The 17,077-nt window shown below is 35.2% G+C and overlaps 1 protein-coding gene across 2 annotated transcripts in view; it reads left to right on the forward strand.

Annotated features, from left to right (window-relative positions):
• Nucleotides 1-15,258, forward strand: part of LOC150094598 (thyrotropin-releasing hormone receptor-like) — a 208,342-nt gene extending 193,084 nt beyond the window's left edge. For both annotated transcript variants that reach the window (XM_090410978.1, XM_090410979.1), the window contains one exon: nt 12,293-15,258. In XM_090410978.1, coding sequence (XP_090267104.1) covers nt 12,420-14,015 — 1,596 coding nt within the window. In that variant the 5' untranslated portion in view covers nt 12,293-12,419 and the 3' untranslated portion in view covers nt 14,016-15,258. The remainder of the gene's footprint in view (nt 1-12,292) is intronic.
• The last annotated feature ends 1,819 nt before the right edge of the window (nt 15,259-17,077 follow it).

Here is a 17,077-nt window from a genome sequence, read left to right on the forward strand (position 1 = left end):
AGCTGAAATAGTTATTCTGGCAGTCAATTTTATTTCATAAAACAGATCCCATGTGTGAAATGTGATCCGAGTAAAGAAAGCTGGAGGCTGGTTGCGATTCGGAAACAAGGACATGCCTTATTACTTTTCAGTTGCTACTGTTAATGTTATTAGAGATTTTTCTATTGCTGCTGCTGCTATGGTTTTGTTCGCATTTCAGATGGGAATTTACATTCAGCAAATAAAATAATAATGTCAAAAAATAAAGAGAAAAGAGAAAAATTGGCCCTTCCAGAAGAAGTTTTTTGGAAGTTTCCATCATCGTGATGTATGTTTCACTTCATTTCGTTTAGGTTTTTTAGATAAATGGTCGTTCATATTCCTAAACCAGAATCGATTGACAATAAAACAAATTTTGTTTGCCTTGCAGTGTTTAGCAAAGATACAGTATGTTATTCGTAGATCCCAAACAATACACCGCTTAAGAGTGATAAGTTGCATCCTTTTATTCTCTGACATACTGAGAATGAATGAATGGCCCATTGCAATATGGCAAATCTCGGATAACTCATACTTATGTTCTTGTTTGATTTGTAAATCCAAGTTGGTTTTACATCGGGTAAATGTGCCAGTGAAGAGGCCATTGGACTCCTCTCCAGTTTTTCCATGTTTTGGTATCGTTCTCATAGTTTGACTATCCGTAATATAGAGAAGAGTCCAATTTTTCGAGTTTCGCCATGAAATTCTGTTATATAATTTAAAATTAGGTAAAATGAAAAGCGAAATATTGTAATTTAGTTGAAATTTTAATGTATTAATAACCCTTTAATGTTTAAATATTTTTAATTTAAAAACATCACGGAATTTTATCCAATAAAATAAATATTTTAATATTTTCAGTATTATTATTACTATTATTATTATTTTGCTGCAACAGGCCAGCAAGTCAACTGCATTGGATGTATTTACAACTAAAAAGAAAAAAATGCTTAAGAGGAACGAAATTTTGTTTCGCTTTTCTTAAGAGCTAATGACCAGTCAAAAACGGTGTTGATTTTATGATCATTAAATAAGTAAATGACAGACTTATAAAGATAGATGGAATTTGTGATAAGATAAGGAAGCTTTGTTTGAATTTAATGAAAAACAAATCTTGAATAAGTTAGTCAGGAATATGCCCCACAAGAAAGTCGGGATATTGCCATCTGTCACCTTAAATGGAGATCGTAAGCTTCTTGTAGTCTATTGAAAATAAGTGATTTGCAAGAACAAAGAGAAAGAAAGCTTAGGCTGCAATGTTTAAACTGACGGAGGTAAATCAAGAATTTTAATCTCTGATCAGGTTAAAGGCCTATCGGTTAATTATAGATAATGAAAATGAAGTATAGAAGAAATTTCGAGATGTAATGTTAGAAACAGTAATATAAGCATGCAGAAGAACAAGTGGAGGCAGATAAGAAAACGAACAGTGCTAGTGAAATGAGAGATTTAAAGAAATTTAAAGTTAAGTGAAAAAAATAAAGATTTTATATCAAATGCTGATACTGTTGAATTGTTTATAATAAAAGAAGCGTTAAAAATATAATCCAAAAGATAAAAGAATGCGTTGAGTTTGCATATATTGATGGAAACAAGAAGAAACATTTTTTTTTTAAATTAATGAATACAGGAAATGCTCTGACTACTGACTACTTGCAAGAGGAATTAAAATGATGCCTTAAAATAAAGAAAGGGAGTGAGGCAAGTCCACGTCCACGTCGTGCTCCCTGGGACCTTCCGTAGGGTACAGTCCCTACATGGATGCTAACGGACCTCTGTGAAGAACAACGGACAAATCAGTGGAAGAGGATTTGTATCCCAACAGTGAAATGTGCGGAAGAATCTTCAGAGGAGCAGACCTCTATAAACAACCCGGGCTCAGTTGGCTCCGGCTGTCAGTACGCGGTTAGGGCCCCTACCTAGGGTTACAAGGAAAAATAAAGGATTCAATCCTCTGCCAAAGGGAAGCAGCTTTGTCAGTACTGACACAAGGTTGAAGTCTCATGATGACGGTAAAGCTTGTGATTAGAAAATTGCAGATGGCAATACAGTTTATTGTGTACGTCTGTAATACTGCAGAGCAGAAAGCAAATGGAGAAACTACTGCTCTATTCTCTCTCCAGACTAACCACCATGGCGAGCAAATCTACACAAATGGCCCCGAGTTACCGGCGTCCCTTAAATGGGACAGGGGTGCGAAGAATCCCCGGGCTCAACATGGTGCGCTCAGTAAAACTAGGAACCTGGAATGTCAGAACCTTGTATGAAGCAAGTAAGCTAAGAAATGCTATCCAAGAAATGAAAAGACTTGAAATTGGAATTTTAGGAATGAGTGAAGTTAGGTGGCCAGGATCAGGCAAAACTCAAGTCAATGACATGACAATGTATCACTCTGGAAGTTGTGAAAACAACCATCAAAACGGAGTTGGAATAATAATAAACAAAGAGATCAATAAGTCACTGTTGAGCTTCATCCCTTACTCAGATAGGATGATGTTATTAAAACTGAAAGGACAACCACTATATGTTAATCTTATACAAGTCTATGCCCCTACTGCTGACAAGAGTGATACCGAGATTGAAGAATTTTATGATCAATTAAAAGAACTAATGAAAAATACAAAAAAGCATGATATTAACATAGTCATGGGTGATTTCAATGCTAAAGTTGGGAAAGGTAGAAGTGGAGATGTAGTTGGCGAACATGGACTGGGCACAAGAAATGAGAGAGGTGACTGTCTTTTTCAATTCTACCAGGAAGAGGAGCTAATAATCACAAACACATGGTTTAAGCTACCACCGCGAAGATTGTATACTTGGCGATCACCACAGGATAATAATGGGAATATAGTTGAAACCAAATTGATTACTTACTAATTAATCAACGATTTCGAAGTTCTATAAAGAGTACAAAAACCTATCCTAGTGCAGATATTGCTTCTGATCATAACCTACTGGTGGCAGAGTTACAACTTAGACTGAAAGCTATGCTTAAGGTTTGATTTGGGAAAATTAAAAAACACAGAGATAAGAAGCAAATTGAGTCAAGATCTGAATCAAGAGCTAGCACTTATCAAGAATGATGACATCATGAGGGTTGATGAATCGTGGGACAAATTGAAATCTGTCTTCATAGAGAAATGTACCAATACCTTATGTCCTAATATAGCAGTTAAAAAGAAAGACTGGATGACTGATGAAATTCTTTTTCTCATGGATCAACGCAGATCATATAAAAATCATAATCCAACAAAATATACAGAGGTTCAGAAAATTATTAAACACAAGATCAAAAAAGCAAAAGAAATCTGGATGAATGAAAAATGTAAAGAAATAGAAATTCTACAGGAAAAACATGCCAATTTTAATCTACACAAAAAGATGAAAGAGACCTCAGGTATATATAAGAAAAAACAATTCTGTATCCTTCGAAACAAAAAGGGAGAAATTATATCCAAAAAGGATGACAAAATACAAGAATGGGTGAAATATATAGAAGAACTCTTTACTGATGACAGACAGAACCCAGAAAATACTTATGAACATATGGAATGTTCATGCATTCTAAAATCAGAGGTAGAATGTGCATTGAACTCAGCTAAAAATGGTAAAGCCCTAGGACCAGATAGAATACCGGCAGAAATAGTAAAGTTATTAGAAGGTGACAACATTAACATATTAGTAAAGCTATTTAATAAGATCTACGATACAGGCATAATCCCTCAAGACTGGTTACAGTCGACCTTCATCATGCTACCTAAAAAAGTAAATGCGAAAACTTGTAATGACTATAGAATGATCAGCCTAATGAGTCACGTTCTCAAAATGTTTCTGAAAATAATTCAAAAAAGAATATACAGAAAATGTGAAGACACCATCAGTGATACCCAATTCGGCTTTAGAAACGGCTTGGGAACAAGAGAGGCTCTTTTCTGTTCTCAGATCTTATTTCAAAAATGTATTGACCAAAACAAGGTAATATTCATTTGCTTCATCGACTTCGAGAAAGCATTTGACAAAGTCCAACATGCTAAAATGATTGTACTGTTAAAAAGAATTGGATTAGATGGTAAAGACATCAGGATCATTGAAAACTTATATTGGAACCAAAAGGCATCTGTTCAAGTTGATGACATGATTACAGACTCCATTAACATCAAACGAGGAGTAAGGCAAGGATGTGTGCTGTCACCTCTTCTTTTAACATCTACTCAGAAGCCATATTTCAAAAGGTCGTGGAAGGAAGGAAGGGATTACTGTAATCGTGAAATCATCAGTAACATCCGATAAGCCGATGATACAGCTCTTCTGGCTGACAATATTTAGGATCTTCAAAATCTTTTGGAGCTAATAAATGCAGAGAGTGAAAAAATGGGATTAAAAATAAATATCACCAAAACTAAATTCATGGTCATAAGTAAGAAACCAATTCTTAATTTAGCACTTTCTTTAAATAGGAAACAAATAGAAAGAGCGGCAAAGTTTAAATATCTCGGATGCTGGTTAAATGAAGATTGCAATCCAGAAATGGAAATAAAAGTTAGAATTGAAATGGCAAGAAAAAATTTTCTCTTAATGAAATCAACACTTTGTAACCGCAGTTTAAACTTAGAGCTTAGAGTACGCATTGTTAAATGCTATGTATGGTCTGTACTGCTGTACGGTGCAGAAACTTGGACCTTGAAGACAACATCAATAAAAAGACTTGAAGCCTTTGAGATGTGGTTATACAGACGAATGTTAAAAATCCCATGGACAGCAAAAACGTCCAATCAGGAAGTACTGAAAGAAATGGGGAAATCACGTGAACTTTTAGATACCATAAAAAGAAGGAAAACTGCATATCTTGGTCACCTACTTCGTAATGAAAAATATAAGATACTTCAATTGATTATAAAAGGGAAGATAAATGGAAGAAGAGGACAAGGAAGACGAAGAAAATCTTGGCTGGCAGATATCAGACAGTGGACTGGTATGAACTCTGAGAGACTGCTCAGAATAGCTGAGAATCGCTCAAAATTTGCCAAGGTGGTCGCCGACCTCCGATAGGAGATCGCCGATCTCCTATCGGAAAAAGAAAATAAAGAAAGATGAAAGTATATTGAAATAAATTGGAATAAATAGAGCGGTAAGAATGATAACAAAGAAAGAAACCTGGATATAGTTCAAGAAGCCTTAAGGAAGGTGAAGAATGGAAAATATTTTGAGTTAGGTGATATGTTTATTGAAATGATCAGATCTTATGATAATTCAGGACTTAAATCGATGACGTATTTAGACTGGTCTGAAGAGAGAAAGACCTGATGATTGTATCTATGGGAATCGTATACAGATATATTGAAGAGGCTCAGGCAGGGAGCGTAGTAGCTCACTATAGGAATAACACAATTGTGTCACTATGCAGACATTTATCTAAGAATAAGGGATAAAACATGGAAAATTGTAAGTTTGCTTTTCCATGTTTTGTACAGTAAAAATCACATCAACAATTAGTGATCTTTACTGTAAGGGAAATAATAGAGAGAAGGGATCGAAAAAGAAAATTCTATTTGTGGCTTTTCTGGATTTCGAGAAAGCCTTTGAATGAATTCCACTGGAAAATATCTAAGAAATTTTGAAAAATATAGGACGACAGGAAGTAGCTTTGAATCAAGAATTTAATTATTAAATTATGCTTAAAAATAACAATTTGTAATTTGTACTGTCTTTTTAATAACGGACTGTAACAAGTAGGTGTCTTATCGCCATTGTTATTAATTGTGGCAATGAGTAGTATGTCAGAAACGGTGTTAACGACCAGAAACCGCTGTTGATTTGGCCACATTCATAAGAAATAATAAGAAAAGTGAGATCATAGTTTTATTTGTGGTGAAGATGTACAGGTTAATATTGTCTTAATGGGTAGAAAAGAAGAATTAAAGAAGACTAAAAAATCAGATATTTCAGAAGTAAAAGTTTAAATCAGGAAATGTCGAAGAGGATTTCACTCGGCAAATGTTTTTTTATCAACGTAAACTTGATTTAATTTGCTACCAAACATCCCTTTACCAAAGTAAACTTGATACAGTTTACTTAAGACCCCCAACGTAACCAGTAACCATGGAAAAGGTTGCGTGACCAGATAAAAGAAAGTCAGAAATAATAGAAAGTTGATCCGGAAGCTGGTCAAAACAAGAAATATATTAAGGAATATGAATCTTTTAGAACTAGAAAGGACTGCAGCAATCTTACGAGGCATAGCTTTGATTAAGAGAAGTTAATTTTTTCCAGTTTTGTCTTCTGCAATATATTCGAATTCTAACAAAAAAAAAAGCGCTATACGATAATTAATTATCGTATGATGATACACAACCGCGAGTCCCCTTTTACGGGGAGGTACGGCGCCATCTCAGTTCCCCCAAAATTTATCCGGGTTCGGAATCGGCATAGCTGACGAATCAGGCCTGTGGCTGGGTCTGTATTCCTGACTGTAATACGTGTGTGTTCACGGCACAGGTCTGCCTGCTTGCGGGATGAAAAACACCAGATAAACTGGCGGAAAAAACCCTACAGCCCGCGCCCAAGACCGGCTAACTTGGCTATGGCTGAGGAAGATCCTTAAGCTCCTCGCGTCGTCGACGGGAATCGAATATAGGACACTCCTTCCCCAGGCATATGGTTGCGAAGCGCAAAGCAACTAAGCAACCGCGCGGACGGAGCTACACGTGAACGTAGGCAACAGATACAAAATTTTAATGACAATAAATAATTAGCAAAAACGAGAAATGTAATAACGAATATAGGCATTATGAATATTTTAGGGCCAGAAAATATTGAAGCAATGCTTTTCCATCTGCTATTAGAGTATGTAGCGAGATTCGTCGCTCAATAACAGAGCTCTCCAAGCTTCCACGTCTCACTGTTGTTGCTCTTTGCACCACTGAAGACGGTTTGTCTTCACTGAATGTCGATTCGGGTAATGTGCGGCTTGCATATTGCGGTCCTACCTTGGAAACCATGTAGTAAACCTCAGTTCTAAAACTTTTTGTACAGATTCGTGTTCCAGCCAATTCCAGGAACTCCTCATTCAACGTGTCGGCCAACGAATGGCTGTTTTTATATATTATCCTTCATAGCATCCTACAGTTACGTTCGGTGAGTGTGGTGAGTCGTCCACTGGGGTAGGCACTTACAGTTGACTCCCTGCACTTCCATCTCAGTTTGGTATCACTAATTGTCAACCTGGATGCTCCAATGTGTCGAACAGATAGACCTGCAACATGACATCCTATCACGATGCTTCTTTCAAAATCCGGCAGTTCCCTTCTCGCAGCCATTTCACCCGGATACAGTTTCACTGACTTCGGAGCATCATTCCTCCAATTCATACCCGACAAACATGTGATTCGTTATATGGCACCTTGGCCATCTTTGGATGGTCAAGGTGCCAAAGATATGATTAATGGCGTGTATATAGGCCCATCTGAATATGAATTTTCGCACATATAATAAACGATCATATACAAAGATTAAAGGTTAGGAATTGAATGGATGGTTCCTTGGTACGAGAACAATTTCGGATAGGCTGAACAAAACAAATTTTGCTGGACAATGAATAGAAAAACGGTAATTCATTCGGAGTGCCGACCATTTTTGAAATATCATTCTTTTAGTTTGCAACTGGAATTCGTGGCAAAATTAATTTAGCAAGTATTTTATTAGTCATGGAAAGAATGTGTTTTAAAACACTCTCTCTCTCTCTCTCTAAAAGCGCCAATGACGCAGAACATCAGTGCATTACGAAAATCTAATTCAAACCAGTCGTTCAGTAATTCATCTACAGTACATATAATTGGTGAAGCAACTGTTTAACTACACAGGGAAAATTAGTATTTCCTGACTCTAGAGTTCGTTTTCTTGGATATTGCTGACCCTCTGACCTTTCTCATTTCTCTTTACTGTTGAAATCAGTTTCTCTCTTTCACTTTTAAGGTTCATGCGTTTAAATCTGCACGAAAAGAAAGTCATAATGACATCATTTTATTAAAATAACGTTACAGGACGAATTTCCGCCTTTAGACGCAGTGATGTTGCCAAAATCATTTCCGATAAGTGTTCTTTTTTTTTTTTTTTCTTCATGAGAGGGTATCCTTTGAGATATTACGGAACCAAATGAGATTCTCTTTCGGTCTAATAGAATTTGAAAAATAAATACGTTTTCACTTTCTATTTCGATTAAGCAATGCGTCTACCAAAATATATCTCACTAGTTTAATTTTTCATAAAAATTGCAACATAATTCACATTAGTTATTTTTAAATCAATTGTATTTAAATTATTTAAAATTGATGCACATCTTTTCTTCACATTGTTATCAGAAGGCAATTTAAAGTGCAATGCAATTGCACTTCAAACCTTGCCTTATCCCCTGCCCCCGGATTGGCAGAGTAATCAATGTTACAACTTTTGTGAGTGGGAGGCATATAGAAAAAAAAAAATATATATCTATATATATCTATATATATATATCATCATCATCATCATCATAAAAAAATAAAGGATTTTGGCCTAGCGTGGGCTGTTCCGGCGTTAGAAGTCATTTGAATCGTAGAGGACGTCCTGGTTTTCTTTTTCCTAATGGCTTGTACTTTAAGGCTTGTTTTGGTAATCGTTCTGTTTTCATTCTTTGAACGTGTTCCATCCATTTATGTTCATATTTTCTCATTTTTTCTATTACTGATTCTTGGTTTAATTCTTTCATAATTTCTTCGTTTCTTTTGTGATCAAATAGAGTATACTTTGCATTTTTTTCTCATAAACTTCATTTCTGCTGCTATTAATCTTTGTTTGTCTTTTTGTTTTATTGTCCAGATTTCGCTTCCATACATTAAGACCGGTAGGGCTAATGTATTGTATACTTTTAGCCTGGTTTGTTTTTGAACTAGGTTTGGTTTAAATATAGAGTTAATTACACCTGTTATTTTTAAAAATTTTGCAATTTTTACGTTTATATCTTTTTCATATGTGATCATACATCCTAGGTAGTTAAATGAATTCACCTGTTCTAAGATCTTGTTATCTATTACTATTTTAGTTCTTGCTGGATTTTGTCCTTTAAAGACCATAGTTTTTGATTTTTCTATTGATATTATCATACCATAATCTTTGGCTATCTTATTTAGATCAAATCTTATTTAGGTCTCATTTAGATAAATATATATATATATATTGATGAACACATGTTATTATAATAACACAGAGTATATATGGGTTTTTTAAAATTTGCTTTAAGAAGATGTTGTTTTGACGAAACATGTTGTGTGCTCCATTAAATTAAATTGTTATCTTATTTTCTGGGTTTCAGTCAGTTAAAAAAGATGAACATATCGAATCACCGAGTCAATGTAATTAATGATCATATATATATATATATATATATATGATCATTAATTACATTGACTCGGTGATTATATATATGTATATATATATAATCACCGAGGATATATATATATATATATTTATATTTATGTATGTAACCAGCCTCGGAAAATTGCCGCTTGTGATCTATCTCCCTTAAACTCTTATTAATAGGAATAAGTGCGTTTATTTATGTTATTTATCTCAAGCATTATATTAACTGATTATGATGTATCCTTAAAAACATACTTATGAGGTACAGCTATTACTTCGACGAGATATTTTAGTTTGTTAAAATCCTAAGCTACTGTTTACGAACTGTATAACACACACACACACAGCTAGAAGGGTTCATTATTCTTTCTCAATTTATTAAGTCTGCTAGTAATTTAACTCCCCTCAATGACATTTCAATTAAACTTTAAAGCAAACGTTTTATGATAGCGAAACTAAGGTCTTCAGACAAGTTGCGATCAAATCTGTTATATGAGGATAAAAATTTTGTATTCGACGAAAGTGTCCTTAAGAAGGGCGGAAGCGTTCCTTTAGTAATTTTCCAACACTCTAGATATTGCTAAAAAAAGAATGCTTGTTTAAATAAATTTTTTCCTCATAATATGCTGTACGATAAGTAATTGAATTTACTTAGAGATCTGTCACAATCTTTTCTACGATAAGAAAAGCATCTCTTGTATGCAAGTATTTAGTAATACTCGAGGTACACTTTGATTGCTTAACGTATAACCACAAAATAGCTCTCTTAGTCTTTCTAAATAATAACATTCTCAGTGAGGATTTGGTTCCTAATAAACTAAATCCACACGAAAACGCAGATAAATGAAATATGATATTGTCTGCAACGAAATCTTACCTGCGTGTATGTGCACGCGTGTATGCTTATCGATCTATGGGGGAATAGCTGGTTTCCTATTCATTTCACAGTTTCCGTAGGAAATATCTGAAAATAGTTCCATGAAGTCTTCAGTGGACTAATTCGAGTATTTAAATCAAAAGGCACGTGTCATCCTAAATGCACTTTTCAAGCACTGGAAAGAGCCTCCGTAGCTCAGTCAGTATAAACGAAGCTCTTTGGTTCGGTTCGGTCACTGAAGTGAGGAACCTTTGTCTGGTCTCTTTCGACTAAAGGTGAGTTAGCCGGTCTCATGCTGAAGTAGTTTTTTTTTTTCACACGGAAACTCGGGTTTTTCGTCCCTCAAACGAGGCAAACTGGCCCTGTAAACAAACATCGATTACATTCATAAATTCGTCCCAGCCATATGCTGGTACCGAGACCAGATAAAATAGTGGGGATTGGGGAAAAACAATGCTGAACTACCTTGTAAAAATCTCAACAGGAATACTTTGTGGGCAAGCCTGCAAAGTCACCTACAATCGGAAGCTACTGAAAGGGAAAATCAGTCAGTCAAGAACTTGAATGAGCTTATTACTGAGACCACCAAGGATTACTCTTCGAGGCATGTCATCGTTATAGCTATCTTGATTATAACTGACAGAATGTGTTTGTGATATCAGGAGGCGTTTCTGATTTCTTTTTGTTTTCTTATTTGTTGAAGAAAAACTCGTTTGGCCCATGCTTGGTTAAACTTCTCAAGAACGAATGATGCACTTCTTTATAATGCATTAACGCGTATGGCAGGATGTTATTTTGAAGAATGCCATTTTTTTTCCTTTTCTCTCTTCCCAACTTCATTATTCAATATTTTATTTATTTACTCATTTCGTTTTCATATATATGTAGTAACACTAATATCCAAAATATAAAAATCAAATAGCGAATAATATTTATTATATATGACTAAGTAGCGTATATTATCTAAGCTTAAATACCATAAAGCAGAGTTTCCCAAACTATGTTCTGCGGAACACCAGTGTTTCGCGGAAAGTGAATAAGTGTTCCCTGAAAAATTATCAAAATTAATGAGCCTGATATGCTGCGACAAGTTCAGACATGTTTGAAAATCAGGCGCTCCTCACTTTGCGTGGGGATTGTGCTATTAAGGACAGCGTGCGCCCGCCTTGACTCAGCCGCCCACGGTTGCCGACACCTCCGAGCTCGATGAAGTACGTAGGTATTTATTCTAGGAAACGTTCGTCACAAGCTCGGTCAATACGATGCGATGCGGCCCAGCACGCCTGTAGTGTGCGCTGTCGCATTTTTGCGATGCGATACAGCCTGCTGTAGCGATAGTGTGCGCTTAGCTTTACATCGAATACGAGACTGATGATACTCTACTCTAACCAAGATGTTACGTTAAACTTTCAGGATTTGTGAAGTGTTCCGACGTAGGAAACGTTTGAGAAACGCTGCCATAAAGCATCCACATTTAGTACTTTCCTTTACAGGAGCATCAATATTTGTTATTACATCAGGATTTCGTCAATTGCAACGAAAGTTCGACTGTATATGGTACCCAAAGTTTTCTTAAAAGAAAGGTTAAGTGGTTTCAAGGTTTGAATATTCTAAATATCCCCTTGAAAACTAACGAACGAAACAACAATTAGTTCCTCACATTTACTATATTCGGAAAGGTGCAATGGAGTGAACAATAGAGTATCGAGCAGCACTCAGCCTACTACCCAAATCTGTGAACACCGCGATTGATTCTCTTCATCCCACTTATAGCTGTTTAATTTAACTTTTTTGTCTCTTTTGTGGTTTCATTGTTCTTTAAGTATTATTTGTTAGGATGAATGTCTTTAATAATCTACTTATATAAGCTTTTTCGATATTATAAACTTCCCTACTGTAGAAAAAACATAAAATTCAACATACAATATATTAACCTCAGTTTATTATTAGCAGCAGTTACATATTATTAAATTATCTTAGTAACTTTTGATTTTGTATATTTTATAGGTTGCCAGTTTGAAGCACAATGAATCTCTTCCGAAAGTGCGATAATTCACCTTTCGTGCTCTCTCTGCCTAAAAAAAAAGGTCCTTTCAAGCAACCCAAAATTAATTACTGAACAGCTATTGAACAAATGAAACCAGCAGAAATGGCTTCTTCATTGACTTCTATCACTGACGCCATGGACAGCGGTTCTGCGTATAACGATACGAACATTACAATTGGCATGTACCCATTCCAGAATGCTACATCATTACCAGGAAATGTGAGTGGACTTCCAGATCCTAGGCCCACTCCAGATATGTTTTATGCCACCTTTCTGATGCAGAGCAGGTTCTGGATTCAGCGAGTGCTGGTTCCTGCAATTATGATTGTGGGTGTGATAGGTAACGTTGTCACTATAGTTATAATGACTAGACGACGCATGCGTTCTTCTACTAATAACTACCTTGCAGCATTGGCTATCTTCGATTTGATGTACTTGGTCTTCACCTTCGTATTATCTCTTAGCCATTATCCCAATGTAACGAGTTTAGATTACTATGAGTATTGGAGGCTTAAACCGTTCATTTATATGTTGACGGATGCCTCTAGTAATACGTCAGTGTGGCTGACTGTCACGTTCACTGTAGAAAGATACATTGCAGTGTGTCACCCCATGAAAGGCAAAGTCTTGTGTACTGAATCTCGTGCCAAGAAAGCAATATTTTGCGTGTTTATTTTCTGTTTTACTTTCACATTACCGACTCCTTTTGAGTGGGTAATTATTGAGCGAGTGGATGACACGACTAACATTACTACAGTCAGTTTAGGAGCATCATATCTGGGACAGAATCATCTATATAAGACCATTTATTATTGGCTAACAGTGGTCTTATTTATTCTTCTTCCATTTTTACTTTTAGCCGTTTTCAACAGCTTTCTTATTCGGTCCGTTCATCTCTCAAAGGTACAAAGGAAATCTATGACCAGATGTAACGATTCCCGAGACCACTCAAGACAAGAAAACAAGATTACTATCATGTTAATAGCCGTGGTTATCCTCTTTTTCATGTGTCAACTGCCTACTGCCTGTCACTTATTGTACATGTCCTTCAGAGAGGATCTCCATCCAAACGAAGAAGCTATGCTTTATGGTCTGGGCAATATATTCAACTTCCTGATGGCTATCAATGCTGCAGGTAATTTTGTCTTGTACTGTTTACTAAGTCAAAAATATCGAAGGACATTTTTGCAAATCTTTTGTCCCTGTCTCAAAGGGAAAATCACTAGATTACACTCAATGTATCAGAACACAATGGGAACAACAATGGATAACGAAAGCCCTGGCTTTAGTCGCAAATTAAGTACTCGCTCCACTTGTCTAATTAGTTCTCCACGTGGCAGTTGTGCTGGACTATCTCCACCATCTAGACGAGGAAGTTCTGTGAGCAGAAGCACTTATCTTCAAGTTCCCAATTCGACTTCTCAGAGAAACCAAAGATCTGTGAGTGTCAGCAGCATCGCTCAAAGAGAAGATCAAGAAGCGATAACAAGTAATCGAAGTTCGTCCGGGTGTATTGAATGTCGGAGTGCTTTTAGTCAGCCGTGGGAAAGACTGAAACGCTCCGTAGCTAGAAAAGATGCCAAAGAGCAAATCATTCCTCTTCAAAGCGGAAATAAGTGCATAGTGATAACAGGACCCGATGGTTCCAACTCAAGGTCGCAGTGGAACAACGATACAGTGTAAAGGAAATATTTCGAGTGTGCACGTTCGTTTGTCGTCGCAGGTACAATGGCTATGGTCTTGCTAATCGAGACGTCATCAGATTATATCAAAAGAAAGCATGGCTCTCTCTCCTGTAATCACAGAAGACCAACTCGACTAAATATTGTGCATGTGCTAAGCATTCAAAAGTGCCTGTTTATTATTGCATGTTAACACAATATGGTTTAAGAGTAACACGGACGCAAATTCCATGCCGCTCTGATATCAGATAATCGCAAATATTAATGAGTGAATTAAATTATTTTTCTCCTAATGATGACTTTGCATTAAGATAGCGATAAAGTGATGTTCTGATATTCTCATCTATTTGTACAGGGAGATGTATATTACTCAATTTGTCCTTTCCTCCCATTGTAACGGAATAGGATTTATCGTCTTTCTAATTGTTTATATTGATCAAATAATGTTCGCACCTTTATCAAAAGCTTGATTTGCACTGCACGATGGTTTAATTTTAACTGTCCCAAATGACTGGATTAATTTTAAGTGAAGACGTCAGTATCTTATTAAAATTGTTTCGTCATTAGCAGTGACCATGTAAATTAAGGAACTGTTGTAATAACAAAATGGCATTTATGAAGAATTATCCAATTTCAGCAAGGTTATTCTAGAAGCATGAGCTAATTCGTGTAACTGAAGAAGTACTAATTATGTTAAAACTCATTTTAAAAATGTTTTATACTCTTCCAAAATATATATTAGCTTTTAATGACTATAAAAAAGACTGATCATATCGCATTCATTGTAACTAGTGTGGATATCAATGTGCTATAAACTCATGCATGCAAATGTTTGAACTGAAAATAAAATACTTTAGTGCAAGAAATTCAACTTTTATTGTCAAAACATTTCTTCTGCTTAGCGCTGAATTATTTTGCATAACGCGAACTTTTAATGAAATATTTTTACTGACTGAGCAAACTTTGTTCAAAACTTGTTTTATTCTAATAAGATGTTGACTGTTTTATCTGGAGTTTTGATTTTTCGTAGAAATATTATTAATTGTTTTGTAAATAAGCAAAATGACCACTAACAAGAGTTAATCTGGACTAGATAAAACCAGAATAAAGCTGGCATTTATCGAAACCCAACTCTTCAGATAAACTAAAACCAAAGTATTAATAGTGATGAAAATTTCACATTACATTCCTCTATTTTAAAATCAGATAAAATTATAAGGAAAATAAAAATTTTAAAAATGAAATTTAGTGTAGTCTTGTGTAATTCTTTACAGCGATATTTACAAACACCTCTAAATAATATTTCTTGATAGGACTTATTTGCAGAATAACTTCTCTTTGTCAGAATATGGCAATGCCTGTGCCCATTTGAAGCAAAAGTTATATTAGTGCTTTCTACTAATATAACTTACAGAATACCAAGAACAGAGATAATCAACTTACCTGTTTTATTATTATATTACCTAGAGTATTTGTAACTCAATTGGTTTTTGGCGATATTCCTTCAGCTGGAAAGATAAGGATTTGAAGAACCTATATCAGGCTTTTCATCAGAAGGCAAGTGAAATATTTTTTCATCCTGCAACATAGGCAAACCAGATAGAAGAACACACGCAATTTACATGTTATATACATCAAATATACAATACACTACTCTACGTTTAGGGAAACGTCCTATTCTGGAAAAAAGGTTAGGAAATCCAAGAGTACTTGGAAGGTTATGAACACCTATGGACCTACCCAGAAACAACAGAGAGAAGAAAATGTATAGATCTGTAAAATGAATGGAACGATTGTTTAAGGCAAATCTTGTAACAAAACAGAATACGATGTACACATACTTTCCATTTATTTATATACAGAAATATAGGTAATATACGAAGATTAATGTAACGAAAGTTGTAATGAAAATTTTTATCGGGTACATCAAATTTCACACGAAAATGTATTCTATATAAATTATACCTATCTGTTTTCATATTGGTGATCTAAAAGTACTGTTTAGGTAATAGAGTAGGTTGTACTATTTGTGATCTAATAGTAGGTCATATTCTTTTATACATAGACTTTAAAAGCATGAGTAAGTTCAAATTAACTAAGAAACCTTTGCATGGAGATAATATTATTAATGAAATAGAGTTAAGGTATTAGAAGGAAAAACGAGTAGTCCAGAAGCAAATCACTAGACTAATAAAAATAAACCGGATAGCAGTGAAGATGGAATATTTATATTCATTCAATGATCAGTTTTATCTTCAAGCGTGATCCTGGTATGATGTTTACTTCGGTGCTGAGTGGCTTCAAAAAAGTTTTGGAAATCATTAGCTTACCGAACTACTAAATATGGGGTGAACATTTAAGTAGAAAAATACGATAAAAGTACTAGTATCCGGATTCCCACAAGGGCACAAGCCTTCAATAAAGAATGCGATGGTCACAATGGAAGCAAAGTTAAGCATAGAGATGTTTGACAAACATATTAGTCTAAAGGTGGAAAGAGTTTTACATACTTGGGATCGACTTATCAATAACTAGGAGAAGATCCAATTAGCCACCAAAGCAGCTTAAAACGCACGCGCGCACGCACACACACACACACACACACACACACACAAATCTTTTTTTTTTGAGTGGAGAATAACGGATGAATTTATTATAGTATGCGATACTGAAGAAATCACAATTATACAACTTTTAATGCGATACGTTGCTATTTAAAATTATTATCGCAAACAATAAAAACATTCTAAAATGTAAGGAATTCTAAAACCATATTCATGATGTGTTAAATGTTTTGTCTTTCACACATGCTGCCCCAAGTAAACAATTTTGAATTATTTATTTTAGATCACTTGTTTTCGATGGACAACAGAATGTCCATCAACAAATTTTATCAGGATCTTGCTGGTAATATACCTTCGGTTCGGTTTCCAAAACGAAATCGAACTTTTGATAGAAAATAAAACACAGGCCAATTATAATTGTTCAAATCATTCATTTCGATCAATATACTCTCCCTCAGCTTCGATACAGCGTTTGGTATGGTCAATTAATTCGTTAAAT

This window comes from Typopeltis vanoorti, chromosome 21 (assembly GCF_054136105.1).
Source record: "Typopeltis vanoorti isolate ZY-2024b chromosome 21, IOZ_Tvanoo_1.0, whole genome shotgun sequence".
NCBI lineage: Eukaryota > Metazoa > Arthropoda > Arachnida > Uropygi > Thelyphonidae > Typopeltis > Typopeltis vanoorti.